At 41.8% G+C, this 27927-nt stretch overlaps 1 protein-coding gene across 2 annotated transcripts in view; it reads left to right on the top strand.

Moving 5' to 3' along the window:
- Positions 1 to 21592, top strand: part of LOC307025960 (uncharacterized protein) — a 29012-nt gene extending 7420 nt beyond the window's left edge. Inside the window, exons 1-2 of one of the 2 annotated variants that reach the window (XM_079660987.1) lie at positions 8231 to 9165; positions 17492 to 21592. In XM_079660987.1, coding sequence (XP_079517113.1) covers positions 8979 to 9165; positions 17492 to 20832 — 3528 coding nt within the window. In that variant the 5' untranslated portion in view covers positions 8231 to 8978 and the 3' untranslated portion in view covers positions 20833 to 21592. Of the gene's footprint in view, positions 1 to 8230; positions 9166 to 17491 lie in introns of those variants that run through there. The other variant, XM_079660988.1, reaches the window with a different exon arrangement.
- Positions 21593 to 27927: the final 6335 nt, after the last annotated feature.

Here is a 27927-nt window from a genome sequence, read left to right as displayed (position 1 = left end):
TTCAGAGTGCTATGCTTCATCACAATAATAATATTCAAAGTAATACTGGGGGAAGTAATGGGCAAAACTTACCGTTGATTGACGCGCCATGTCAGCGGACTGGTAGCGACACGGACCGTTAGCCCCACAGTCATCCGGTTTGACCTGACTGTGACTGTGGCCGTTTCTCAATCTCGAGGATACTGGCTTCCAAGCCAATATTTCAAGGATGCTACATCATCGAGTGCCGCCGAAGGGCTGTTCCAATCTCCAGCATACTTGGAATTCCACCAAGGCCGCGTCCTCGGTTTGGGGTTAATTTCGAGGCTGCACATGGGTAGACTTCGTGTCCTTAAAATCCCCACAATGCTTTGCGCACGGACCAATTCCCCCAAATCTGTGGCGGAAAATGTAAGGCAGGGCCTCTCATATGACGCACACCTGCACACTTGCTAAACTGTTCCACTCCAGGATTCTTGCCTCGCTTCTGAAGCAAGTGACTCGGAAGACATGTGCTACCAAGCAAGCATCCTCGCGATTGAAAAAACGGCCCCTGGGTGTTTCTCAATCGCAAGTAAAGCTGCTCCAGAGCCACTATTTCAAGCATACTACGTCATCGAGTGCCGCCGAAGTACTGTTCCAATGTCCAGCATACTTGGAATCAGGGCCGTGGGAAGTAGGGGTGCTGAGGGTGCTGCAGCACCCCCTAGTGGAGGACAGGGGATCTGCACTTCCACAAGATTAAATACAAATATAATATTAAAAAAACGAATTTTCAGCCTTGATGGAATAACATTCATAATTAAGTAAAGATAACACCCTTTTCACCCCGGTGAGAGTGAGAGGCAGAGAGAGAGAGATAGAGAGAGAGGGGGTGCACCGGTACCGGCGGAGATTGTTGTTAGCTTCTGCTGCGCTAACGGATATAAGAAGCTGTTTCTACAATAATGTGGAGGGAGATTTCTGTCCTGTCAGACTGAGAGGCTCAGTGAGGTAAAGGACTCTTGAGGGTTTAGATAGTTCACTTTAGTCTAAGTTGTCTTAGTGGGTTTCAAACGGTTTGGTCACCATTTATGTAAACAAATATTTCCAAGGCACACCTTTATAATTATTAGGATAAATAAAAACAGGTTTGAAATCATTCCAATGTATACTATAGGACAGTAAACCAAAAATATCGTTTAAAACTGGAGAGAAAAAAAAAATGCATAAATAAATAAATGTTAACTAGGTAAAATAAGATATGAATGAACCCCAAAAATAAAATAAGTTTTAACATTTATTTTGTATTGGCTATGGTAGGTTATTGGTTCTGTTCACATACTTATTTGATTAATAAAATGCAAACCGATCTTTTTCATATGGGCGTTTAGAGTTGTACCCCCTAGATCAGTCTCTAGTAATTGGGTGCTCAAAATGCACCAGATTGAAGCATTTTACTTTAAAATTTAAAAAAAAATCTTTCCCGGGAGGACACCCGGGACCTCCCTAGACTAGGATGTGACGATTACCCCCCAATTAAAACATGTTCATACAATACTAAATACATTTGAAGCCTTTTTATATAAGCTGTCCACCATGTCAATACGTTTCTCTGTTTGTAGTGTAGGCCTATTGGTCTTTTGTAGAGGTTTTTCATTGCCAGCTAAAATCTTGCCTAGGGCAGCAAATTGGTCAGAACCGGCCCTGGTGTCATCCCCACAGCACCCCCCATTTGAAACATGTTCCCACGGCTATGCTTGGAATTCTACCGAGCCCGGCGTACTTCGTTTGGAGACATTTCGAGGCTGCACCATGGATGTATAATAAGAACTGGATACAGCGTGGAAGGCGGGGCCTCATTCATTCCTATGAGAGTTGCTCATTGGCGCATGGATGACAAAATCATAGATATACTGTATATAAACACTAGATGACTCACCCGCGCTGCTGGCCAATGGAAACCGACGTTGCCACATGGCCATCTTGCTACAGGCAGTGCTCTCATTCATAACATTATGGTTTACTATTTAAATAACCATAGCTTGCTCAATTTTCAACCAATTTTCAAACAGTTTGGTTTTTTATAAACATCAAAGATGTAGTTATGATACCGCATACTTATAATCATGGACTTTCTTATGAAAATAACATTAAGCAGATAAAGCAATAGCTATACACACACACGCACAAAAGGTATTTATATTAAATATTTTACGGTGTATATATTTCCATTGATTTTATTATATTGTTAATAATTAAAACAAATTATAAAATTAAAATATATTTATATTTTATATATAAAAATCGGTCTCATGTTACCACTCTGTAAGCCAAGAGTTGTTAATTTAGCAATGCCTTAGCTTGAAGAACAGGGAAACAACTAATGACAATAGCATATGGTGGTTTATTATTTAGATATTCACACCTTTATCAGAAGAACCAAATCAACATAAAATGAGCTCACAGACAGGCCAGTTCTGTCTCATTTATCACAATTATTTTTGACATCAGATCTTCATATCGTCCTAGTTTTATATTTAGTTTCTAAACCTTTGAAATACGTTACCACCTCACAGCACGGTGCACTGAGTTCTTGTAGTCGAAAAAAGCCCAATAATAATATAAACTGTACCCTGTGTCCTTTTGTGTCCTTCTGTAGTCCATTTACTGTTGTTTGTCTTGCCTTACCCCGGCTGATATCTCACTAAATCAACTGTTTTAATTGTTCCCTATATTGCCCTATGCCCTGTAAGGTGTCTTTGGGTGTTATGAAAGTGTTTGCACATGTTTGTTCAAGTCTATGAGTGACATAGAGCAAGTGAGATGGCCAGTGGTTCTCAAACGTTTTACACAGAGTACCATCTCAAATTATATTGGGCTCTCGAAAACCATCATAGACCTTCCTGGGTACCACCGAGATAAAGGATTTAATATGACAAGCCATATGATGCTCTCATTTGTTAGTGACATTCCACATGCAAATAAGATCAGATAAGATGGTACTTTATTGATCCCAATTTGGGAAAACATTTTTAGTTACAGCAGCATAAGGGACAAGGCATTTTACAATACATTAGAAATAAGCAAGAAAAATAAAGAAAATAAAGAAAGAGGAAAATATACATGTTGAGTTTGGCAAGATATTATATATATATAATATACATATACATAAATATAAGGCATATGGAATATTAATGTTTAATATTAAATATTGAACAGATTATATATGTGTAAAATGTACAACGTGGTTATATTCAAGAGCCCCACTGATCCTGCCGGACTTTTGTCCGCTCACATCCAGTTTATCGCGTATTAAGTTTCCCACAAAGTCCATCATGCTATTTTCCTCACATTTTTCGGGCACTGAATAAATCCTCAGGTTATTCCGTCGATCACGGCCTTCAAGTTCCTCACATTTATTTTCCAGTTGCTTTTGCATGCGTAAACTGTGAAAGAGTACTTTTGTCATACCGATTTCACGGTCTTAGTCTTAATTCTGCTGCATCCGCTCTTATTTTCAGCTCTCCGAAGCCTTCTCTCAAGTCGTTTATTTCCTCCTTCAATACTCCAAAATTCCTAGCAGTTTCCATGCTGAATTCTCTGATTTCTTTTAATATTTCAAAGAGGCCTTCCACTCCCTCCTCAGGCTGTTTTGCCTCAGGCGGATTCATTGTGCCGGCCTGTTTCTGTTTTTCTTCCTGGCTGAAACGTGTTGACATTTTCCTTTCCTTTTTCTTTACCTTCTGCAATAAAAAAGTATTTGCGCAGTTAACACGTCCTTTAGTTACACTCTCAGTTCCAGGATTCCTTCAAAATACTCAATTGTTTGGAGCGTGTTTTCATGACATGACATGATGGCGGCGCGAGCAGTCGCAGCGGCCCCTCGCGGTCCAGAAAAAACTGTGTTTTCGTCTTGTTCGTCAGATCTGTTGAGTTTGTCACTTTGTTCGTCGTCTCCGTTGGACTTATACCTTAAAGGACAACAATACAGCTGTGAGTTTCTTCTTGGAAGAAGATCAACTTTCTTCAATTTGGAAGCTAAACTCGTAGAGGAACTCAGCCGCCTGGAGCTCCTCTGCTACCCGTCTCGCGTGGAGCCCCACCCGGAAAGGAGACGCCGAAGGCGGCGTGAGAGGAGGCAAAAAAGAGGGGGAAACGTGGAGGAATCCGGGCTAGCGGCTAGCCCACACAAGCCGGCAATTCCATCACTACTTATGGCAAATGTGCGCTCACTGGATAACAAGATAGACAACATACGCCTACTACAATCAACCCAGCGTAAGGTGAGAGACTGCTGTGTTTACGTGTTCACGGAAACATGTCTCCACAACAACATCCCTGACTCGGCTATTCAGCTAGACAAGCTGACAAGCTACCGAGCAGACAGGAACAAAGATAACAGGGGAAATAAGACTCGCGGCGGCGGGGTGTGCGTGTACATGAGGGACGCTTGGTGCCCAGATACTGTTGTTGTTAGCCAACACTGCTCGCCACTGGTGGAGTTTATGGTTCTAAAGTGCCGTCCTTTTTACCTGCCGAGGGAGTTTACAGCGATTCTTGTGGTGGCTGTTTTCAACACCATCATCCCCCAGCAGCTTGTACAAAAACTTACAGACCTGGGCCTCAGCCCCTCTCTCTGTAACTGATTGCTAGACTTCCTCACAGAGAGACCACAAGCTGTACGGGTTAACAATAACACCTCAAATTGAACTCTGCCCAGAGGATCATCGGTGCCTCTCTCCCCTCACTAAAGGACATCTACAACACCCGCCTCACCCGCAAAGCACTCAGCATTGTGGGTGACTCCACCCACCCCTCCGACAGCCTCTTCAGCCGCCTGCCTTCAGGAAGAAGGTTCCGCAGTCTCAGCTCGAGCTCCACCAGGCTGAGCAACAGCTTCCTCTACCAGGCGGTCAGGATGCTGAACTCTCTCCCCTCCCTCCCTACCTCCCTCTCTCCCCCCCTCTGACATCTCTCCCCTGAACTCTCCACCCTGCCTCCGACCTTTCACCCCTGCCCCAAATGGTCCTGGACTCCAACCCCACACACACACACACACACACACACACACACACACACACACACACACACACACACACACACACACACACACACCCTCCCTCATCCAGCACCAGTCATTTTTCTGCCCATCTCCGCTGCTAGTGCACTGAAACTGTACTTTGAACACTTTAAATATATTATATTGTTCACATTTTAAACTGTATACCCCGGTTATCTAGGCACTTTATTTTGTTTAATGTATACCAAGTTTATCTAGGCCCTTTTTGTTTTTCTGTTTGATGTATATATGTTACACTGTAGGACTGCGAGAAACGATATTTCGATATTTCTGGATGTACAACATGTAGAATTCTTGACAATACAGCTGACTTTGACCATCATTGTTAGACGCTTTTATCCAAAGCGACTCACATACTCAATACTGTGGACAATCCCCACAGGAGCACTTTGGGGTGAAGTGTCTCAGGGACACGACGACATGCTGACTGCAGTGGGGTTTGAACCTATGACCCCATGGTCCAAACACCTACATGCAACCCACTGCGCTACCCGTCCCCTTTTCACCTCTGCACCAGCTAGGCAGGCATAAGATTATTCAACTCCTCTGAAGAATCTGATCTGACTTCCCTCTTGTAACAGTCCCTGAGTTGAAGGTATCTATAGAATGCATGTTTTCCCAATGTGTGTTTTCAGATGATCAAAACCCTCCAGCTCCCCTTCCTTAACCGAAACACACCAAGCTGTTATTCCTTTCTCTACACATTGTTTAAAACCTTGATCTTAATTTGCAGGTTTGAAGTTTCCATCATAAGCTACCCATTTTATTATATTTGCATCATTTTGAATCTTATATATGTTCAATACTTGAATCCATAGATCCAATGTGTGCACTGTTATTGGACCCATTTTAGTTTTGAGTTCTTTATATAGTTTGTAATCCCCAATCATATTTTGAATTGGAATCTGGTTTACTCCATTTTCCATATCCTTCCACTTTGCTCTAAAGTCCGTTTCACACCAACAGTAAATAGGTCTGAGCTGAGCAGCATAGCAGTACTCCATCAATTTGAGCAAACCCATACTGCCTCTTTCTTTGGGTAGCTGGAGAGTTCTGTTCCTAAGTCTTGGCCTCCCCCCCCCCAAACAAATCTGGATATCAGTCCATCCCAATGTATAAATGGACCTTGGGGGACCTCTACTGGTGAAGATTGGAATAGATAGAGAAATCTAGGTAGAACATTTAGTTTAACAAGTTCAATTATTGAGTTTAGGTCGAGTGGTAAGTAGACCACCTTGTTATATCTTTTTTTATTTCTTGGTTGAAATTGCCGTAATTCGCTCTTTACAAATCAGAGAGGTTTTTAGCACAATGTACATTTATATTTATATTTAATTTAATATTCCATTCCTTACACACTTAATGAATATAATATCCTACTTTATATTTGCTTTACCGTAATTTTTTTTTTCAAAATGTTTATTTTCTTCTTTTTTAATGCTGTTTTATTTCTGTTTTGAGATGTTTACATTTTAGAAGTGTTTATTTCTACTCTTTTAATTTCTCTCATGTGCAATGCCTTGTCATTTATGCTGCTGCAACGCAATCATTTCCCAGATTGGGACCAATATAGTCCATCTCATTTTATGCATTGGAAGCTATCTGTTAGCCGCACATGATAACAGGCCTCAGATAAACTCGTTGACACTGTATTGTTATTATTATTGTACAATTAACTTTTTTATCTTCATATTAATATTTTTATTTTATTTGTCTTATTTAATAAAAACATTTATAAATGTATTCTATGTCACAAAACCAATTCTTCCCTCAGGATAAGTATTTTCATTATTTATGTATATATTCTCTCTATTATATAGATTAGTCATTCTCTTTTATTTAATGTTCCAGTTTGTATAGAGAGGCGAAGTCCCTCCCTTTCCGGGGGACCTCCATGGGACCCTATTTCGGAAAAATTATGTATTGAAGTCAATGGATAGACAAAGATTATCTTTCGATCCCGTTGTGCCACAAATTACACATATGATGTTTGTAAATTTAAAAGAACATTTTGCAAGTAAACATTTTTTAAATGTGTCGTAAAACTGTGAAGTAACACTGAAACCGCTCAATGAACTACATCTCCCGTCTCGCACCACACACCAAGACGGCCGTCATGTTGGCACATTTCACTTCTTTCTTTCAGAATGAGGCGGAAAGTATTAAAAGAGGTGAAATCACTCCAAGTCTGGGCATATTGAGAGCTGTACATACACACAAGGGGAGTTAGTCGGTTCCGTAAGGGCCAGCATGCGGGACCGGGATTCCGCGATTTGTAGTCTTTCTAGTTGCATATTTGTCATAGTCTTATATTTCAACAGTTTTAAGACAAACTGTGACTTTTTTGACATGGAAATTATTTTTTTAATATTGACAAACATCATGTGTAATTCGTGGCACAATTCAAACGGGATCGAGAGATAAGTGTTCTCTCTCCATTGACTTCAATACATAATTATTCCGAAATAAGGTCCCATGGAGCGGAACTAGATGGGCGGGACTTCGCCCCTCTATTGCCCCCATGTGTTGCTGTAGCTCCACCCCTTGATGGCACTGTTTGTTTCTTCCCCCTTGGATCTCTATAACGTTTATTAAAAACTACAACCCCCATGATGCATTATCTGTTATCCTTGCTAACAGAGATACACTTGTTGAGACTGTAAAGAGTCAGAGACACTTTCAAATCTCATGCAGAGAGTTAGGCTGTGGACAAACTGTCCAAAAATCAGCTCCTCTCGTCTTTTCGTCTTGGTTAGGAAAAGACGAGAGGAGCCGATTTTTGGACGATTCGACCAGACACCAGGGTTTCTTGTTTACCCCCAGCTAACATGCTAACGGAGACCCTGAAACCCAACTTCCGGTTTTGGCCTTCACAATAAAACCCACGATTTTCTCTCTTCACCTTTCTCTTCTTACACATATTATATTACAGGAAGAGGGGGAATACTTATAATAAGAATAAAGCTGTTTCAGCAGAAATAAACCGGTTTCTATCCGCAGCTCCATGTCTGTGTATCTTAAAGTTTTAGGTATTGTTTAAGGGGAAATCATAGCCGCTTTTATTTTGAAGTCCTCTTTACCGGAAGTGATGGTCCCGCTCGTTCTAGCTTGGTTATGGCAGAGCCCTAGAGAGAAATATCTATATATATATATATATATATATATGATATCTCTATGACTCTGGGTTATGGCTAGAAAGGATCCGTCTTGTGTAAATATGACGTCACATTCTCGTTGTAACTCTCGTTGTAATCGGAGCGGCTCGGAAACACATCTACAGCAGTAACATGCAACATACACATTAATGCAGCAGCAATATTAATAGAGAAACATCAGACATAATAGTGAAACACTGAAAGGGAACATTTTATTGCACCAGGAGCTATCTTGGGACTTTTACTGTGACAACGTTGACTTGCCTGTGAATACAAAATAAACCATAGTGTTGGTGATCTACAATGTTGTCATTCTTCTTTGAACAGCAAGATCACTAACACCCTATTTCAACAATCACACTCCCTGTAATTGACATAATTAATAGATAGTTTAGCTTCTCACCATCATTTGCTGTGGGCCACTGATGTTAGTTCACGATCGTAACTGAAAGGCTGCCTGCCAAACGTAAACATTCAGCCACGTGACTTGCAAACTCTCGCGAGTTTTACACAAGACGGATCCTTTCTAGCCATAACCTTCTAGCTTGGAACAAATGCGCGTCTCGTCGGTTCTCTCTCCACATCCACGGTTCTCTCTCGGTGTTTCTGAGACAGTGTGTGTGAGCAGATGATCCATCGTCTGTGTGTCTGGATGAACCTCTGACTTTGTGCTCTTTCTTCTGAAACCTTTACCTCGGACTCTAGAAGCTAGCTTAGCATGCTAGCTGGTAACATGCTAGCAACACAGAGTGAGAGAAACAGGAAGTGGTGATTTAGTAAACATGAGTGTTGTGCTGCTCTCGTTGGTGAAGCAGCGACTCACTGCGGCTGCTGAAGACATCTTTGTTCTGTTTGAAAGAACGATAGCAGTGTACGAGGAGGAACTGTCTCGTTCAAAACAGGAGAACGAGAGACACCGGAAACTACTGGACGCTGTTTTACAGCCTCGGCTTCAGATCGACCGAGCAGGTCTGTTCCCTCTTTATTAACTCTTTAGACTCTTTATTATCACGTTAGTCACCGCGGTGAAGTTAGTTTACTCTCTATTACCACGGTAGACTCTTTATTAAATCTCTCTTTATTGTTCTTCTTCTTCGGTTGGCAACCAACAAATGGGCACATTACCGCCACCTACTGGACTGGAGTGTGGAGCAGTAGATTGGCAGGAAAAATAAAATAAATAAATGCAAATAAAATATAAAAAATGAAAAATAAACTCTTTTTATAATTACAGTTGTTTTTAAGAATTGTTTCAGCAGTTTAAAGACTTCCTCTGATGTCCCTAGCAGATTCCACACAGTGTTTGACAGTTCCGGTTTATTGCAATCTGTACAGAGTCCAGTGGGGGGCATGCCAATTCTGTCTGGTTTAGTCCCGTGTGTCCTTAACCGCGTAATAACCTTCTCTTCTCTTGGGCTCCTGCTTCGTCTTCTACCCCTTCATGTTTCTGGATCCTGTAGAGATGCCTTCCTGTATCGCTCACATCCCAGTATTCTTGCCAAGTTTTCCGTAAATGAACATTACTAATGGTTTTAGCTAATTTGTATACTTCCTCATTCCCTTCTACCACAAAATGAGCAGGAACTCAAAGGAAGGACATTTCAAGTCCCCTACATTTTAACCCAGCAGACAGACCTCCCAGATTTCAAGCTCCACAGAGCTGCTAGGCTGTCAGATGCTACAAGAACTCTGGGTTGGTTGTTCTCTTCAACCCAAATTTCAGTGCTAGCCATATTCCCACTAATAATGATCTGAGAGTCTCTTGTTCTGCTTCTTCACATTGAGGGATAAAGAATGCCTGTACGCCCACTCTCTGGGTCTTTTGAGCCATCCGTGAAGATAAAAACTTTATTTGTGTGTTGGTCAATATGTTTTTGTGCAAACTGGTGTTTGTTTTGATTTATCTTCTAGTTTAAGCTGCAGACTTGTGTCGATTGCTGGCATATTAAATCTCCACGGAGGTATAGGCGATGATGGAACAGTGGGACTGACTTCTAACCCTCACAGAGATGTGTTTAGCGCTAGAGCATTTCCTATCCACCCAAAGCTGTTAGATGTGGAATTATTATGCTCCCAACACTCCAGTAGGATTGCCTTTGCGGGGTGAGCATTACTATGCCCTCTAATGTTAGCCCAATATGCCAACAAAAGCTTGATCCTCCGAATCCGCAGTGGAATTTCACCCACCTCAACCTGTAATGCTGATACAAATTTGAAATGCTCCACTACATATTCAGAGAGCCTGGGCCTGTACCACATCACGTTTAAGGTTGCTTTCTGCAGCAGACATATAAGCAATGCATCAATAATCCAGGGCTACTCTCATTAGAGCCCAATATATATTTATTAATGAGGTTCTGTTTGCTCTCCAATCTCGGCCAGAAAGACATCTCAGTAAATTATTAATCTTTTTGCACTTGTCTCTGGTTTTGTCAATATGTTTGCCCCAGGTAAGTTTTTCATCAAATAGGATTCCAAGAAACCTAACCACCCTAACCTGTTCTAGGACTTGTCCATATAGTTTAATAAATACAACTTTAGGTTTTTTAGCAAAGCATATGACTTGGGTTTTTTCAATTGATATTTTTAAACCCTATTTGTTTGCTCATTTTTCCACCTTACCTACTGCAACTTGCATTTTCCTTTTTAAGAACTCTATGTTACGACCCCAAAAGAGCCCCGTCATCAGCGTATAAGATATGACAAGATGGACCTTTATTAATCCCAGTGGGGAAATTCAGTTGTACACGCAGCAACAGGGTAAGCGTGAAAAACAGGACAGCACAGATTAATACAATTTTAAAAAAAAAAAAAAAAAAAAAAAAAAAAAAAAAAATCAAGATTTTTTTTCCAATAATAATAAAGGAGAAAATAGGAGATGGGTAAAATAACTGTCAGCATATATACATAGTTGGTCATATAAATTATGAAGTACGACATGAGTTAAAGTGACAAGTGAAAATGGACATCTGTACATATTAGGGCTGTCCCGAATACCATTTTTCGGGCTCCGGATATTCGGTAGTAATCAGCAGCGAATATTCGAATATTCGGTGCAGAGAGATTTGTATTTTTTAAAAATAATTTTCTTTTCAAAAAAAATATTTTTTTCCCAAAAGGTTTCATAACACGCTCCGAATCCGAGACACCTGACAACACGCTGTTAAGCACAAGCGCAGAAAGAGCATACTATTAAGATTTATATTTATTTATTGTCTTGGTACTCGCAAACATTAAAACTAAATGTGTCCTCTGCATGTAACCCAGTCGCAGTGCAGCGCCCGGGGGCCAAATCTGGTTCCAAATTCCGTCTATAACATTTTACAACCTGAAGATACGAAACACATATTTCTGTTATAACAACAATACTTTTAATAACAAAGCCGTAACAGTAGGCCTACCAGTGTAATACTTGTTACCGATACAGTAAACAGTATTTAAATAAATGAACGAACTGTATGTAACTTTGGTAAAAAATAAAAATAATGTGTCAACAGTTTCGAAGCTATTTTAAGAGTTTAGTCAACTTTTGCATTTTTTGAGTTGGTGAAACATACTTTTTTTAGTTTTCCTCTACTCAAGAACGTGTTACTTTGCTAAAACTTAAAAACAATATGTCAACAGTTTCCAAGCAGTTTTAGGAGTTGGGTAAACTCACTAATGTGATTTTTTTTATACAGGTGAAAAGATGAGTTGAGCCTACAATTTAAAAGAGAAGATATTAAGTGAAACCAATGAGAATAACAATCTGCTAAGAACCACATAAGACAAGAAGAAATAAAGTAAATTATAAAACACAATTGAGTTGCCGGAACAACAAACTCTTTCTGATTTCAATCCAAATATTTGATAGCATTGAAACATTAGAGATTAAACAAATACATTAAAATCTACTTTATGTTGGAGTAAAACATCTCCTTAATAAAACTGTATTTATTGATATTTCTCGCTAAAGACTGCATTTTACTGAACTACATTGAACACATCCTGCTGACGTTATAAATGCATCTTCGCCCAATACACACTTTTACTGAATTGCGCCTGAATGCACCTTAACTGAAGAGAGCTAACGTAAACTCTCCTGCAGATTCAAACATGGATTTGCGTCTATAGCGTTGCATAAGCATGAAAAATATAGGTTGCACTTCATATTGTATAATAACAACTCGATGCTGTAACTGCAGACTGAGTTTAAATTGGGTACACATCTAAGATTGTAGAAATATAATAAATAGCTAACAGTAAAACAAACGGTGAAATACATACAGAGGAATTAATATCATATAGGAGCATTAATGACTTACAGATGTAGCACTCCAGATAGGACTCACATGGGTGTGTCCCAGTCAAAAGCCCAGCGGATCCTAGTGGCTGGGGGTGTTGCCAAATTGCTAGAGGGCGTTGCCAAATTTCCCCATTTGTTCAATTACAGGATTTAACCATGAGATGGCGCTTCATTCACAAATACACAAAGACAACTGGGTGTTGTAGAACTTAGTCTGTTTGCAGCTCTGCAGTTGTGTTTGCTGAATACTGTAGCATTTAATCACTTATTTGTTATGGTTTCCAGAGGCTACTATAATGAAAAAACATCAATATTTTAGATCAAATAAAGTATAAAGTTTGCTTTATGCAGTATATTTTTTGTAATATTGTTGGGGTGTTTTTACACAGTACAGTAGATTGAAGTAAATCAATGTATACATTAAGATAAGATAAGATGGACCTTTATTAATCCCCGTGGGGAAATTCAGTAGTTCAAACAGCAACAGGGTGAGAGTGAAAAACAGGATAGCACAGATTCACACAGATTAATACAATCAAAAATAAGATGAGCGATACAAATAATAATAATGAGAAACTATGAAATAAGAAATGAATAAAACTAAAATATAATTATCATATCATATATTATAATGTATTGTATTATTAAGTAATATCATACATTAACCCCATTATAGCAGATGCCACATTGAATGGATGAACACATTTATGCATCAATAATTACAACAGAGTATTTCTAAATACAAGTTGTAAAAATACTTATATGTATTTAATATGAATAACATAATGATTAATTTCAGATGATAATACTTTTCAGGGTTAGGTCCCGTATGACAGCGCTTAGCTCTCTGCTGCAGAGAAGATCACTGCTCTAAACAAAGTCAAAAATCCTACATCCAAACGGAATAAATATAATTAATTGTTATTAATACTTTAAGTCTTGTTCATTGTTTTTCACTTTTATTAAATGTTTGATATTTCCGGCACAGACCCTTTCATACCGGCAATGCGCGATAGAAACAACAGAAAGCAACAGCTTAAATATGCGTTATGTGTTAATTTCATCAACGAAAACTATGAAGAAAAATGTTCGTCAACAACCTTTTTTACATGACTGAGACGAGACGATGACGAGCTAAAAATAGATTCTTGATAACGAAAACTATGACGAAATGTATATTTAGTTTTCGTTGACGAGACGGGACTAAGGTGTTAATGGTGCACTATCGGACATTCAAAATGCAGCATATTCTCCCCCAAGTGTCCATCTTGTCTGTCAAAATGCATCTTACGTTTGTTTCTAACTTGCAATATCATTATTTCCGCTCTCTTCACTCCAGAAGAGCGATCTCCCTGTGTGCGGGGGCGGGGCCTAACAGACATGCTGCAGCGGACACAGAGATCTGCCGGGGACGGAGCGTTCAGAGTATAGAGACACATTTTGGCTAAAAGTTGACTAAAATGTAATTTTTCATCGACTAAAAGTTGACTAAAACGTTTTGAGTTTTCGTCGACTAAAACTAGACAAAAACTACAAAGGATAGGAATAACTAAAATGGGACTACAACTAATAACCATTTTCCTCTAAAGACTAAATCAAAAACAGCTGCCAAAATTAACACTGAAATATGCGAACACAGACCTACAGACTGGAGGTTGGGAGATCACCGAAGGGGGGGGGGAGAGCTGTGACGATCCCCCTTGGGAGACTTACTCCACACATTCCGATGGCCAATTAGTTTTAAACAAAGAGTTTGCAACATGGGGGGTGGGGGCTTCTCAAAAGAGAAAATGCAGATATAATTCTCTCTCTCGACTCGCTGGTATCTCGAGCTGAGCGCTCATTGGTGGTTTGTACCCCGTGCTGCTGATGAAACTCTCCATTGGCTCGGCAAAAGTTTGTTGTTGTGTTGTGTCAGTTTTACGTCGCCACTTCCATTCACATTTTTCCTCATTGTTCCACAATGTTTATCATGAAATTAATATCTATATTTTATACTATACTTGCACTGCTTACCATTTTCATACTTTATATATCTTAGCATATTCATACACACTGTTGTGATGTTGTGATTGTCACTGTTTTCAAAGTCATCCTGAGGCCTTAGTTTTGGTTTCAAACATCATATATGTGTTGCTTCTTTGGGGCTTGTTTTCATAGACCTGCTTATTTCTCTCAAATCTGGCAACAGAGTGGGCGCAGTGTCTAATTGTAGCAGTAAGCTAACGAGTACTGATAAGCTTTATTTTGTTTTGATCCAATGCTGCACAACTGAACTGATCCAATGCTGCTGTGAAAGAAAGAAGCTATATCCATGTAGGATAGAATATCCAATTTAAATAAAAAAATAACCTTAAGGGACAACTTCAATGCTTTTTTTCTTTTTTTCTCTTAATGCATTGCATAAAGATCGGATCGGGAAAAATCGGTAAAATCAATTATGAACCGAATAGGAAGCCAGTGCAGTGAGGCCAGAATTTGGGTGATGTGCTCACGCTTTTTATGGCCAGAAAGAAGACGTGCAGCGGCGTTCTGCACTAGCTGCAGGCGTTTAATTGAGGCCTGGTCCACACCCACATACAGACCGTTGCAGTAATCCAACCTTGTGGTTACAAAGGCGTTGATAACCCTTTCCAAGTCTTTAAAAGATAAAAACAACTTGTTCTTAGCCAATAGTCGTATTTTAAAAAAAAGCAGGTTTTAACTACGCTGCTGACCTGTTTATCAAATTTAAAAGTGCTATCGAAGGTCACTCCAAGGTTCTTGACAGAGGGGAGGATGTTTTTTTTTTAGGGAGCCCAGAGTATCAACTGGGGAGGCTGGAGGTTGGGGTCCAAAAAAGATGACCTCAGTCTTACTCTCGTTTAGGTTGAGGAAATGTTGGCTCAGCCAGGAAATGTTGGCTCAGCCAGGATTTGACCTCTGTAAGTCGGGGCGAGGGGCACCTTATTCCGTCTTTCTGGCTGTTTGTACCTGTGTACTCTCATGTTCCGATTAACCCAGCTTCCCCCAAATTTCTTTTTTGTGTCGATGTCTACGCCGGGGTCCTGGGTCGAGGCTAATCCTGTAGCTGTGGTCGTGTGTCCTGGATCCTCTATCCTGAGTTCTGCATTTGAGTCGTGGATTTCGAGTCGTTGCTGAACCTGTCTCTGTGGTCCTGCCTGACTCATCATACTACTTCCCTGATGGCTGCCACAGGATTGTTGACATCCTCGTGGATTCATCTTCTTATTATAGACACATGCATTTCCAAACATTTGGACTACCTTAGTTGTAAAATGTATTATCTCTTCGATTTACACACGGCATCTATTGCACGTCTGTCCGTCCTGGGAGAGGGATCCCTCCTCTGTTGCTCTCCCTGAGGTTTCTCCCATGTTCCCCTTTAAACTGTGGGGTTTTCTCTGGAAGTTTTTCCTTGTACGATGTGAGGGTCTAAGGACAGAGGGTGTCGTATTGTCATACTGATATTCTTTACAAACTGTGAAGTCCACTGAGACAAATGTAACATTTGTGATATTGGGCTATATGAATAAACATTGATTGATTGATTGATTGATGTTGCACACTGAGACAGTACAACACAGAAAGAACAGTACACCTATTGTGTAAGTGCATACAAGAAGGTCACACAGTATGATCACACAAATACATACAAAACAAAACATATGTTTTTATTAAAACGTACAGGCTGCATTATGTGTTCTCAGCCTTGGAGAAACTTGACATGTGTTGGTATGTGTCTGAACTTCTCTTTAGTGGTTCATTAATAAAAATATTTCAACGTGGGCCTACTTCGTTCATCATTGAGGTTAATTTCATTGTGTGCTTTAATGTATTTACAAAGTGTGAAGAGGAGGCAACTTTAGAATAGGGAACTTGTTCAGGTCAACTAGAATCAAATTACTAGCTTATTGGTTATAAACAAGACTTCACTTTAGAATAGGGAACATGTTCTTAGATATAAATACCTAATTTTGAGTCATTTAGACACAATTAACACTTAGAGTTTCATGTCTTGTTACATAAGAAGAGATCATATTTGTTAAGTGTAATTATGGGAGAATTACTATTCTTGTGTTACTACTGCCTTATTAGGCCCATATTGAGCAGAGCATGTAGAGCAAAACTCATGTACAACAACTTCCTTACTTGCAACAAATCAGCACTAATTAGAGGGTTATTGAGGAAAAACTCAACTAATGGCTTATTACTTGTAGAATATGGTCAAGTAGAATAAGGCATTAATAAGTGTTTTTATAATGACTAATAAAGAGCCAATATACTGCTAATATGCATGTTAATTAACAACTAGTTCATGGTTAATTTGTGTACCTTAATATAAAGTGTTACCAAAGGATTCTATGTACTGTCAAGAGGAAGATGAGGCACACAAGACCTAACAATGCAGACAAGCTGAAGGCCGTTATTCATGCTAAAGGAGGTCCAGGTTGCGCAAAAAAAAAAAATACGTGTGAGTTTTAACAACATGTTTATTTATTGACTTTTCAATCCTGTATAATCATTTTGCACAAAGATGGCACTGTTTGCCAGAGCACTTAATCCTTCTGGGTTTCATGAAGAACAGCTCCAACGCCTGTGTGTATCGGAACACCTCTGGTGCTGGTCCATTATTACATTTATTGAGATGCACCTGTATGAGTCCATGTACAGGTTTAGCAAGGCGGTGAGAGATGCTAAACGACTACTCTGAGAAACTCCAACACCAGTTCTCAGCTAACGACTCTGCAAACAGGTCACAAACTATAAGGCTAAGGCCTCACACTCCGTGAACAGCCGACGCCTTGCTAACCGCCAGTGAAACTACGTTTTAGATCAGAGACAGTACTAACTCACCTGTTGTCCTGAAACTCTCCAGGGCATCTGGAAAAGCATTTCAAATAAGGAATGGATAAGGGCTGCAAAGTTAAAAGAAGTGTTAATCGTGGTAAGATTTTAAATTCTAATACTCTAGAGTTTCTCTGAATATGTGTTTCCTGTTTCCTGCAGACGTCCAGCAGCTGGTGGTGGTTAAAGAAGAGGTTCCCCCTGAGCAGCAGGAGTGGAGCTCCAGTCTGGACCAGGAGAACCCAGAGCCCCCCCCACACATTAAAGAGGAACAGCAGGAACTCTGGATCAGTCAGGAGGGAGAGCAGCTTCAAGGGCTGGAGGAGGCTGATATCACCAAGTCCAGATTCACTCCTGTCCCTGTGAAGAGTGAAGATTATGAAGAAGAGACTGAAGGCGGTGCTGATTGGAAGGAGACCAAAGAACCAGGTTCAAACTCACAGAGGAATAAACAAGACCCTATCAGTGATTCAAGACGTAGTGCAGGAGAGAAAACATTTGGCTGCTCAGTCTGTAAGAAAGCTTTTACACAGAGAGAAAGTTTAAAGGAACACATGATAATCCACACAGGAGAGAAACCATTCCGCTGCTCAGTCTGTAAGAAATATTTTGCACAGAGAGGAAGTTTAAAGGAACACATGATAATCCACACAGGAGAGAAACCATTCAGTTGCTCAGTCTGTAAGAAACATTTTGCACAGAGAGGAAATTTAAAGGAACACATGATAGTCCACACAGGAGAGAAACCATTCAGCTGCAGTGTTTGTGACAGAAGATTTACTTGGAGTCGTTCGGTCAAAAGCCATAAGTGTGTTGGTCGTCAGTCCTCACAGCTTCATCAAAGACAAAATGAACATATGGAAACAGAAGATGATGGAGAGGAATGTGGAGGACCAGAACCAGCCAGGAACTCAGATCCAGAGAGACATTTACAACCAGAGACTGATAAAGGTGGCGAACCATCTCTAGAACCTGATGACAATGTTGACATTGAGTTTTGGAAAGATACCAGGCAGCATCAGTCTGGGTTCACTTATCGAAGAAATAAAAAAGTATCTATAAGTAAAGGATATATGACCAGTAAGAAACTAGTCAGCTGCTCTGATGACCAGATTCAAACAGGTCCCAAGACTGGCGATGGTGTTTGTTATTCCACACAGACCAGGCAACCTCATTCAGGTCCAAACCATTTGGAAACAGAGGACGTTTCCATCAGCGAGAATCCATTCAGTCCCTCAGAGCGTAAAGATCAATATGAGGACAGTCAGCTGTCGCACAAAACATCTCCCACAAGAGAGATACCATTCAATTGCTCATGTTGTGGTAAATGGTTTGCAACAGAAGGAAATCTGGCCAGACACATATGTGTCCACAGAGAGGGGAAACCACCCAGCTACACAGTCTCTGAGAAAAGTTTCCTGCTGGAGTCGCAGCTCTTGAACCACGATTGTGTCGGTAAGCCCTTGCAGCGTCACACTTCTAACGCACTGTTCGACAGCTCTCAGCGTGGAACAGTGATAGACCGAAAGCACCAACTGCCAGTTACCAGCAGAATTCAGAAAAATCTGAAACCGAATGATGGCTCACTTTGCAGTATCGCTTTTTCCAATCTTGAAAGTTCTCAAATGCCTGGTCAGTTTGGGGAGAAACCTTTCTGCTGCTCTGTGTGTAACTCAGGTTTTAGTGACAGCGAGGCTTTAGTACAACACATGAGGATCCACACGAGACAAACCCAGTTCAGTTGCTCACTTTGTGGTAAAGAATTTGCATGGAGAAGATATCTGACTAAACATATGGAAGTCCACAAGAGGCCGAAATTATGCTGCAGATATTGTAACAGAATGTTCCCTTCACAATTTACGCTGAAATACCATGAATGTGAGGGTAAGTCCTCACAGCCTCTTCAAACAGAAGATGTAGAAACAGCAGCTGATGGAGAGGACTTTGGAGGACTAGAACCAGCCAGAAACTCAGATCCAAAAACACATTTACAACCAGAGACTGAGGACAACCCTGGAGACTCTTCAGAGACTGAAGAGAGTGAAGACGATGATTTTTGGAAACAGAGATGTGAACGCCTGTCAGATTTAAGCACTTTGAAAGATGCATTTTCCCACAGTGGTGAAACATTTAACAGCAATCACCAGAAAGAGGAATTGTTTATGGAAGGTGGAAATCAAAACCAACATATGCCGAACCAGGAAGACCCAGAGCCCCCCCCACACATTAAAGAGGAGCAGGAGGAACTCTGGAACAGTCAGGAGGGAGAGCAGCTTCAAAGGCTGGAGGAGGCTGATATCACCAAGTCCACATTCACTCCTGTCCCTGTGAAGATTGAAGATGATGAAGAGAAACCTCAGTCTTCTCAGCTTCATCAAAGACAAACTGAACACCTGGAAACAGAAGCTGATGGAGAGGACTGTGGAGGACCAGAATCAGCCAGGAACTCAGATCCAGAGAGACATTTACAACCAGAGACTGAGGACAACCCAGGAGACTCTTCTGAACCTGACACTGAAGACAGGGCTGATTGGAAGAAGACCAGAGAACCAGGTTCAAACTCTCAGAGAAATAAACAAGACCCTGTCAGTGATTCAAGACGTAGTACAGGAGAGAAACCATTCAGCTGCTCAGTATGTGAGAAGTCTTTTAAACAGAGGGGACATTTAAAGGAACATATGAAAATCCATACAGGAGAGAAACCATTCAGCTGCTCAGTCTGTGAGAAATCATTTCCAACGAGAACAAATTTCCATAGACATTTGAGAACACACACAGGAGAGAAACCATTTAGCTGCGTAGTCTGTGAGAGAGCTTTTGCCCTGAAAGAACCTTTACAACGACACATGAGAATCCACACAGGAGAGAAAATATTCAGTTGCTCAGTCTGTAAGAAATCTTTTGCACAGAAAGCATATCTAAAAGACCACATGATAGTTCACACAGGTGAGAAACCATTCAGCTGCTCAGTCTGTGAGAAATCTTTTAAACGGAGAGAAAGTTTAAAGGAACATATGAAAATCCATACAGGAGAGAAATCATTCAGCTGCTCAATCTGTAATAAATCCTTTCCAACGAGAGCACATTTCCATCGACACATGAGAATCCACACAGGAGAGAAACCATTCAGCTGTTCAGTCTGTGGGAAAGCTTTTGCCCTGAATGCAACTTTACAACGACACATGACAAACCACACAGGAGAGAAACCATTCAGCTGCAGTGTTTGTGAAAAAAGATTCACACAGAGTTATCAGGTCAAAAGACATAAGTGTGTTGGTCGTCAGTCCTCACAGTTTCATCAAACTCAAACTGAAGAGAACAGAGAGGCAGAGCCTACAGCCAGCAGCTCAGCTGAACACATGGAAACAGAAGCTGATGAAGAGGACTGTGGAGGACCAGAACCAGCCAGGAACTCAGATCCAGAGAGACATTTACAACCAGAGACTGAGGACGACCCTGGAGACTCTTCAGAACCTGACACTGAAGACAGTGATTATTGTTAGGTTTAAACTCTTTGGGTGAGTCCCAGTAAGCCGTATATAATGCGATAACTTGACTTTTTGTGATGAAAATGTTTTGGTCCAAGTAAAGAGAGGACTGTGGAGGTCCAGAACCGTCAACATTTATATCCAGAGACTGAGGAGGTTTCCATTTTGGGTTATATAATTCAAAGGAAAATTAATATAATCCTCAATGTAAAATGCATGATATGTCACAAAGCTATATACTTATATACTAAATGTACACAGTTTGGTAAACTGACATGAAAGAGTCTAAGGTCTGATATAGTTTATCACTAAAGGTGTCACTGTTCAGCAGAGGGAAGACACCCTTACTCTCACAGCAGGAGGCCCCTGACTCAATGGGATATTACTGTAAGCTTTAGTTTAGTTTTTGAGGCAAGTCTGGACATGTCCAGGAAGCAATGACTCTTCTCCACATACGTGGGTCTGTTGGTGTGTATTCATTTCTGCTTCTGTTGGTATGATATAAAAGCAGCAGCTGAGAGAGGAAACAAGGTCTTAGGGTTCTTAACTGGGAATCTATTCCTAGACGTTATTTACCCGTTATTTATCTGTCATCGTGAGGAAATTCCTCTGGAGATATGCAGGGAGTTTTAACAAAAAGGAAAACATGTAAACCGGTAAATTAATAATTAATACCAGAGAGTAAGACATAGTATAACTGTCACATTGTAATCGGATAAAGTAAAAAACGATGTTAGAGTGTGGACCATTTATTCAAATAAAACCATCCCACCCATTTTGACTGGGGTAACCTAAATTAATTATGCGCTGTCCTCTCCTGATTTAGGTTAAGATTGCACGACTGCCACACTCACACTTAGGTAGGGCCTCATTACAGATACTAGAATCCTACAGGATCGCTGCAGCAAGATGTTGGAGATCTTCTACCAGTCTGTTGTTGGAGATCTTCTACCAGTCTGTTGTTGGAGATCTTCTACCAGTTTGTTGTTGCCAGTGCACTCTTCTTTGATGTGACGTCTCTTTGGACAACCAGACTTAAACTCACATTTTAAAATATATATGTTTTTAATGTATATCTTAATTGTCACAATATACATCGCATTAACATGCTCGTAACAACAACATAATAATCATGCAATGAAAGGCCAGCAACGCAACAATAAAAATAAATTAAAACTGCGGTCACAGACGTGCACGCAGTTGTGGGCGGGCCCTTCGCGTATGTGCGCCTGTCTGGGAGGTTCGCCGGTCGTCCCGGCATCAAGCAGAAGCGCGCGAGTCCTCCGAAATGAGGCGTTTGTCATTTCTATGATTTTCGCGTCCTAGACTCCCAGGTCCTCCGGCAGCGACCCGGAAACGGGTGTCGGCGCGCCGTCTTGAGGAAAACAAATTTCTCTAAAGGGTCGTTGAGGATCGATTATTGAGGAGGCTGTCTGGAGGAGCCGTAACCGAGGATACACTGATTTAGAGGAGAGAGGAATCTCTCTGGAGGAGCTATAACCGAGGATACACTGATGTATCCTTCAAAGTCGATTTCAGCCAACAGTGATGTTTAAAAGAGGTGTGACGCATGGCTGGACTTATGTCAACGAAGCACAGCTCTGCAAAATGTTACCGTTGTGATTATAAGTTATTCAAGATGATCAAATGTGTATCAGACTTTCTGCCCTTTACCGTTTCTTTACTCACTAATCACATCTCCCCTGGATGTTAGGCTACTTTTTTTTTTCATTCAGACGCGATGTTTACGGTGAGAACAGCAATAATATATGTAACAGGCCTACATTACACACTTTATTTGTATGCTTTAGTATATACTGTATCTACAAGTAAACAGTAGATATCTTTCATGAAACCATATAGTGCTTCACATAATAAAATATACAAGGGCTGTAGCCTGATATACATTATATGCTTTAGGAGCTGTATGTGTGTGTTGTACAGTGAGTAGGTGTATGTTGTGGAGTGTATAGGTGTCTGTTGTAGGGGTGTAACGGTTCACAGAAGTCACGGTTAGGTTCATACCCCGGTTTGGGGGTCACGGTTCGGTACAACAAGGAAATGCAAAAAAAAGTCCCAAATGCATAATTTTTCTTTGCTGTTATTTATTTTTTAACAGTAGTGCAAGTTTTGGTATGAAAATAAGGAACTCTAACATTTGGAACCATTAACTGTATTACACAGTTAAAAACAAACCACAAACAGTAACACACACACACACACACACTCAGATGGCCATATTATTTATAATGGCTGATGTCAAACAAAAAGGTTAAATAAGCTTTACAACTAAAAAGAATGTCTTGAAAATATTAAAATAAATAATAAGAAAGTGTTTCAATCACAATCAATAAAAGCCAATACAGAACTGTAACATCTCCTGATGTCAAAATATAAAATAAATACAATGATAAATATAAAACAAAATAAAATCTGTACCTTTAGGAGCAATGTCTAACATGTGTAATTAAAAACTCACGCTTTACCCTATTTTCAAGTTTTTCTTCAAATGTATGAGTTTGTCTACACTGTCAGTAGTGAGGGCAGATCTGTTGGCGGTAACTATGTCACCTGCCGTCGAGAAAACCCTCTCGCTGGGGACTGAGACTGACTCGGATGTGATTGAGCATGTTTGACGTGTTACCACTAGCATACCGCACCGCTGTCGAACAACGCCGACACACCGTCCTCGTCCGATCCACAACTCGCACCCCATCATTGTTGTAGTCCACAGGGAACCCGAAATGTTCCCACACACCTGATCTAAAAGAAGCAGAAGTGGGTTCTAGCTCCTGTGTGTTGTGTGAACTCGCCATAGCTACTAACTTTTCTTCTTCATGTATTGTGTTCGTTTTGTTGTTCTTCATTTGTTATTTACGGGCGTCTGGCTTGTAGGCGCAATACCGCCCCCTGGACTATACATAGTGTAATACTGCCCTGAGTGACAGACTTTTTTCCAACTCGTAAAAAAAGGCGTATTCGCCGTGTGACTGCATGTGCCGAACCGTGACGGTACGGGACGAATACGGATACCGTTACACCCCTAGTCTGTTGTAATTGAATTTGCCGCCAGCAGGGGCGGTGTGTGTGTGTATGTGTTGTGGAGTGTATAGGTGTCTGTTATATTTGAATTGCCGCCAGCAGAGGCGGTGTGTTTGTGTGTGTGTGTCTGTGTGCGTGTGTGTGTGCTAGAGAGTTGATGTGCCAGGCAGACAGGCAGGTACTAGTAGCTTATCTGACATATAAATGGGCAAAAATTGTACTTTTTAGTCATATTTAAATTTCCTTAAAATGCATGAAAAACACACATTGTTCAAAATGGCTGACTTTCTGGGGGGCGGGGTTAATGGAAACCATTTTCAAATACGTCCGCAATTCCATGAGGAATGTCTGTGCCAAGAATCAGGTAGCTCGGAGAAACTATATGTGACTACCGCACAATAGGGGGCGCTATTGAGACGTGTTTGCAAAAACGTACAATTATTTTGTACAGTCTAGAAAAGGTCGTGGGCTGTGACATGTGTTCCAAGTGTAAAGGCCGTAACTAATTTGTCCGTAAGTGTTTTTAACCCTTCAATTTCGAGATAAAACTGTGTAGGACACACCCACATTCATCATTGGTGGCAACACTTTAAATCTCAGTTTACACTCATCCTGCCAGTATATGTATGACAACATATATATATTTCGTCCATCCGTTCTTGAGGTATACATTTCTTGTGTTTTTGGCGCCCCCTATTGTCCAAAATGCACATGCTTTTTTGTGCCTATTCCCCAAGACACACTGAACCTATCCACCGAAATCTGTGATAGTTGGCTAAATTCTGGATGAGTTATGAGCATTTATGTCTAAGAAACACCTTTTTCCTAATAAGAATCATACCAATAACAATAGGTCTTCGCACACTTCATGCTCAGGCCCTAATAAAAAATGTCCCACTTTCTGTTGAGTTTTTTTTTTTTGTAAAATATTTGTTTCTCCGAATCGAAGGGGAAAAATACAAAAACATTGCACACAATTTAAACCAATCAATGTTGTGTAATTAACAAGGATAATCTGGTGTTTTTTAGTCGATGAGTAGTGCAGATATCACTGTCAAATCAATCGACAGTAAGGGGAATACTTACTTCCGGGTGTAAAATTCTCCGTTATCCGATGGGAATGGACGCTCACATTGCCTTTAAGGGCAGCCGACACCAACGAATGCCGTGCTTCCATGAGCGTTAAATCCCGCCGCAGATGGGAATACATTGCAATCAGTTGAAAGCTATTTGCGTCCCTTTATGAAGCTGAAGGAGCCTAGGAGCGTCACAACTGCACGCCACGCCACGGGACCCTGATCAAGCGTTGCTCTTTGACGTTTATGGAGTGAGAGTGTGTTGGAATGCCACGTGAATGTTATTATTGTGGTTTACCAGTCTCAAGTAGCTCACTGTGCCGTACCCCTGCTCACTGGGATCCGAGAAATGGTGTAGTTATGCTTGGATCTGTTGGCCAAAATCATTGGGCTTGATGCACCTTTTTACCTTGAAGTCACGGCCCGTCCACACAGCAGCATTAAAAAATCTTCCAACGCTTCTGCCCATTCACTTTGAATGGGGCCTCACTTTTCGCCGAACTGCATTGTGGGGAAGCAAAGCGAAGATTTCCAGGATTTTCAGAATTTAAAAGTTGAGCAATGTTCAATTTTTGAAGCTAAGGTGGAAGCGTCAACCAATCAAAACCTGTTTATGCAAATCTGACAGTACAAGCGCTAGCCAATCAAACCACGTGCAAGCTGGGAGTGACATTTTCTATATTCCTGAAAATGGAGGAGAAATTAGTTATTGCGTTAGCAAATCACCCGGTTCTTTATGACCAGTCCCTATTAACTTACCGGGATACAAGCCGGAGGAACCAGGCATGGAGGGAGGTGGCAGAGACAGTTTATATCCAGTTTACTTCGTTTTAAAATTGCTATTGCTTTGTATGTCGGGGGCGGGAGATTCATGTGATTGGTTGTTGGTCGCGTTGCTCGCAAAAAATCCCCAAGTTTCAGATACGCCAAGCTCCAAGATTTTTTTAACGCGGCTGTGTGGATGTACTGTCAGTCATCTTCTGAAGATCTAGCTTCCATGTAACCCACTGCTTAGAAAACTTCTCAGGTATGTTCTCATCCCAACCATAGCTAGTGCTACACAGCTCTTGTAATAGCAGCTTGGCAGGCAGAGCAAAGGGTGCAAGGAACCCAAGAGGATCATAGATGGAGCTTACCATAGATAATATTCCTCTCCTTGTTTGTGGTTGTGGCTTGATGCTGACATTGAATGTAAAATGGTCCTCTTCCACACACCATTGCACTCCAAGTGCTCTCTCAGTTGGGAGTGGATCTCTGTCTAGGTTCAGCTCCTTCACTTCTTTAGCTCTGTCAGCTTCAGGAATTGAGGACAGCACCTCGACCACTAGCAGCGACTGTTGCTTATCCATTTAGAGAAGTAGAATCCTCCCCTCTGACATGCAGCAGTGAGCTCTTTGGCCAGCAGGATAGCTTCTTCCTCTGTAGCAACAGACTTTAGGCAGTCATCCACATATATGTTTTTCAGTATTGTGTCAATCACTTCAGGGCTGAAGTACTCCCTATTATCCATTGCTGTTCATTTTAATGCGTAGCTAGCGCAGCTGGGTAATGACACAGCGCCAAAGAGATGCACAGTCCTGCGGCACTCAGAAGGGGGAAGGCTTGCGTCCCCACCAGGCCACCACCAGAATCTTAAAAAGTCATCATTCACCCCATCACTCCGATTGGCTCCTGGTGGAATCTGGTTAGTACTCCTAAAAGGCTGTTAGTGAGATCAGGACCCTGCAGCAGTTCTGAGTTTAAGGATGTGCCTTTGAATGATGCTTCACAGTCAAAGACCACTCTGAGTTTTCTTTTCTTGGGGTGGTAGACCCATGATGAGGTATATACCAGACTTTACCCTCCTTTTGCTTCAGCTGCCCCTGTGGTACTTCTTCAGCATAACCTTTGTCAATGACATCACTGAGAAATTTGGTATATTCCTCATGAAATGATGCCTTCCTACGAAGCTTTCTTTGCAGGCTGGAGAGACAAAACTAGAGCCAAAGGGTGGGTGGAGGGGGTCTGGAGGACGGGTTTGGGCTGACAGCCCAGGGGCACAGCGGAGGACCCGGAAAGGGTCTCAGGCGGTGGGCCCGGGGGCACAGCGGAGGACCCGGAAGGGGTCTCGGGCGGACGGCCCGGGGGCAAGGCAGAGTTCGAGAAGGTGTTCTCGGGCGGACGGCCCGGGAGCAAGCCAGAGTTCATGGTGGGCGACCGCGGGCGAACTCAGGGGGCCGAGCATGAGGGTGAAGGCAGCGGCTGGAAGAGTCAGGGGGCCGGGCCCGAGGGCGAGGACCGCGGCCGGGAAAGTCAGGGGGCCGGGCTCGAGGGCGAAGACCGCAGCTGGAAGAGTCAGGGGGCCGGGCCCGAGGGCGAGGACCGCGGCCGGGAAAGTCAGGGGGCCGGGCTTGAGGACGGGCAGGAGCTGGTGGAACCCCTGGCGGGTCAGACGTAGACGAGACCCTGGATGGAACCTTGGCTGGTGTCAGTGGAACCCACGACGGAGCAGGCGTCGGCGGGACCCCCAACGGAACACGACATGGGGTTGGCAGGACCCCCGGCAGAAGAGCAGTCGGCGGGACCCCCAATGGGACAGGACATAGGGTTGGCAGGACCCCCGACAGAAGAGTAGTCGGCGGGACCCCCAACGCGACAGGACATTGATTTGGCAGGACCTCCAGCGCAACCTCCAACGGCACTTGAGTAGGGACTTGAGTAGGGACTAGAGAAGGGACTTGAGATGGAACTTGAGAGGGGACTCGAGAGGTGACTTGAGAGAGAACTCGAGAGGGAACTTGAGAGGGGACTCGAGAGGTGACTTGAGAGAGAACTCGAGAGGGGACTTGAGCGGGGACTCGAGAGGGAACTTGAGAGGTGGATTGATAGGAGACTCGAGAAGAGACTCGAGAGGGGACCTCTGAGAGGGAACTTGAGAGGTGGCTTGATAGGAGACTCGAGAAGAGACTGGAGAGGGGACCTGAGAGGTGACTGGAGAGGGGACTCCAAATCA

The sequence above is a fragment of the Notothenia rossii genome, assembly GCF_949606895.1.
Source record: "Notothenia rossii genome assembly, chromosome: 2".
NCBI lineage: Eukaryota > Metazoa > Chordata > Actinopteri > Perciformes > Nototheniidae > Notothenia > Notothenia rossii.
This window is presented reverse-complemented; position numbering and strand designations above follow the sequence as displayed.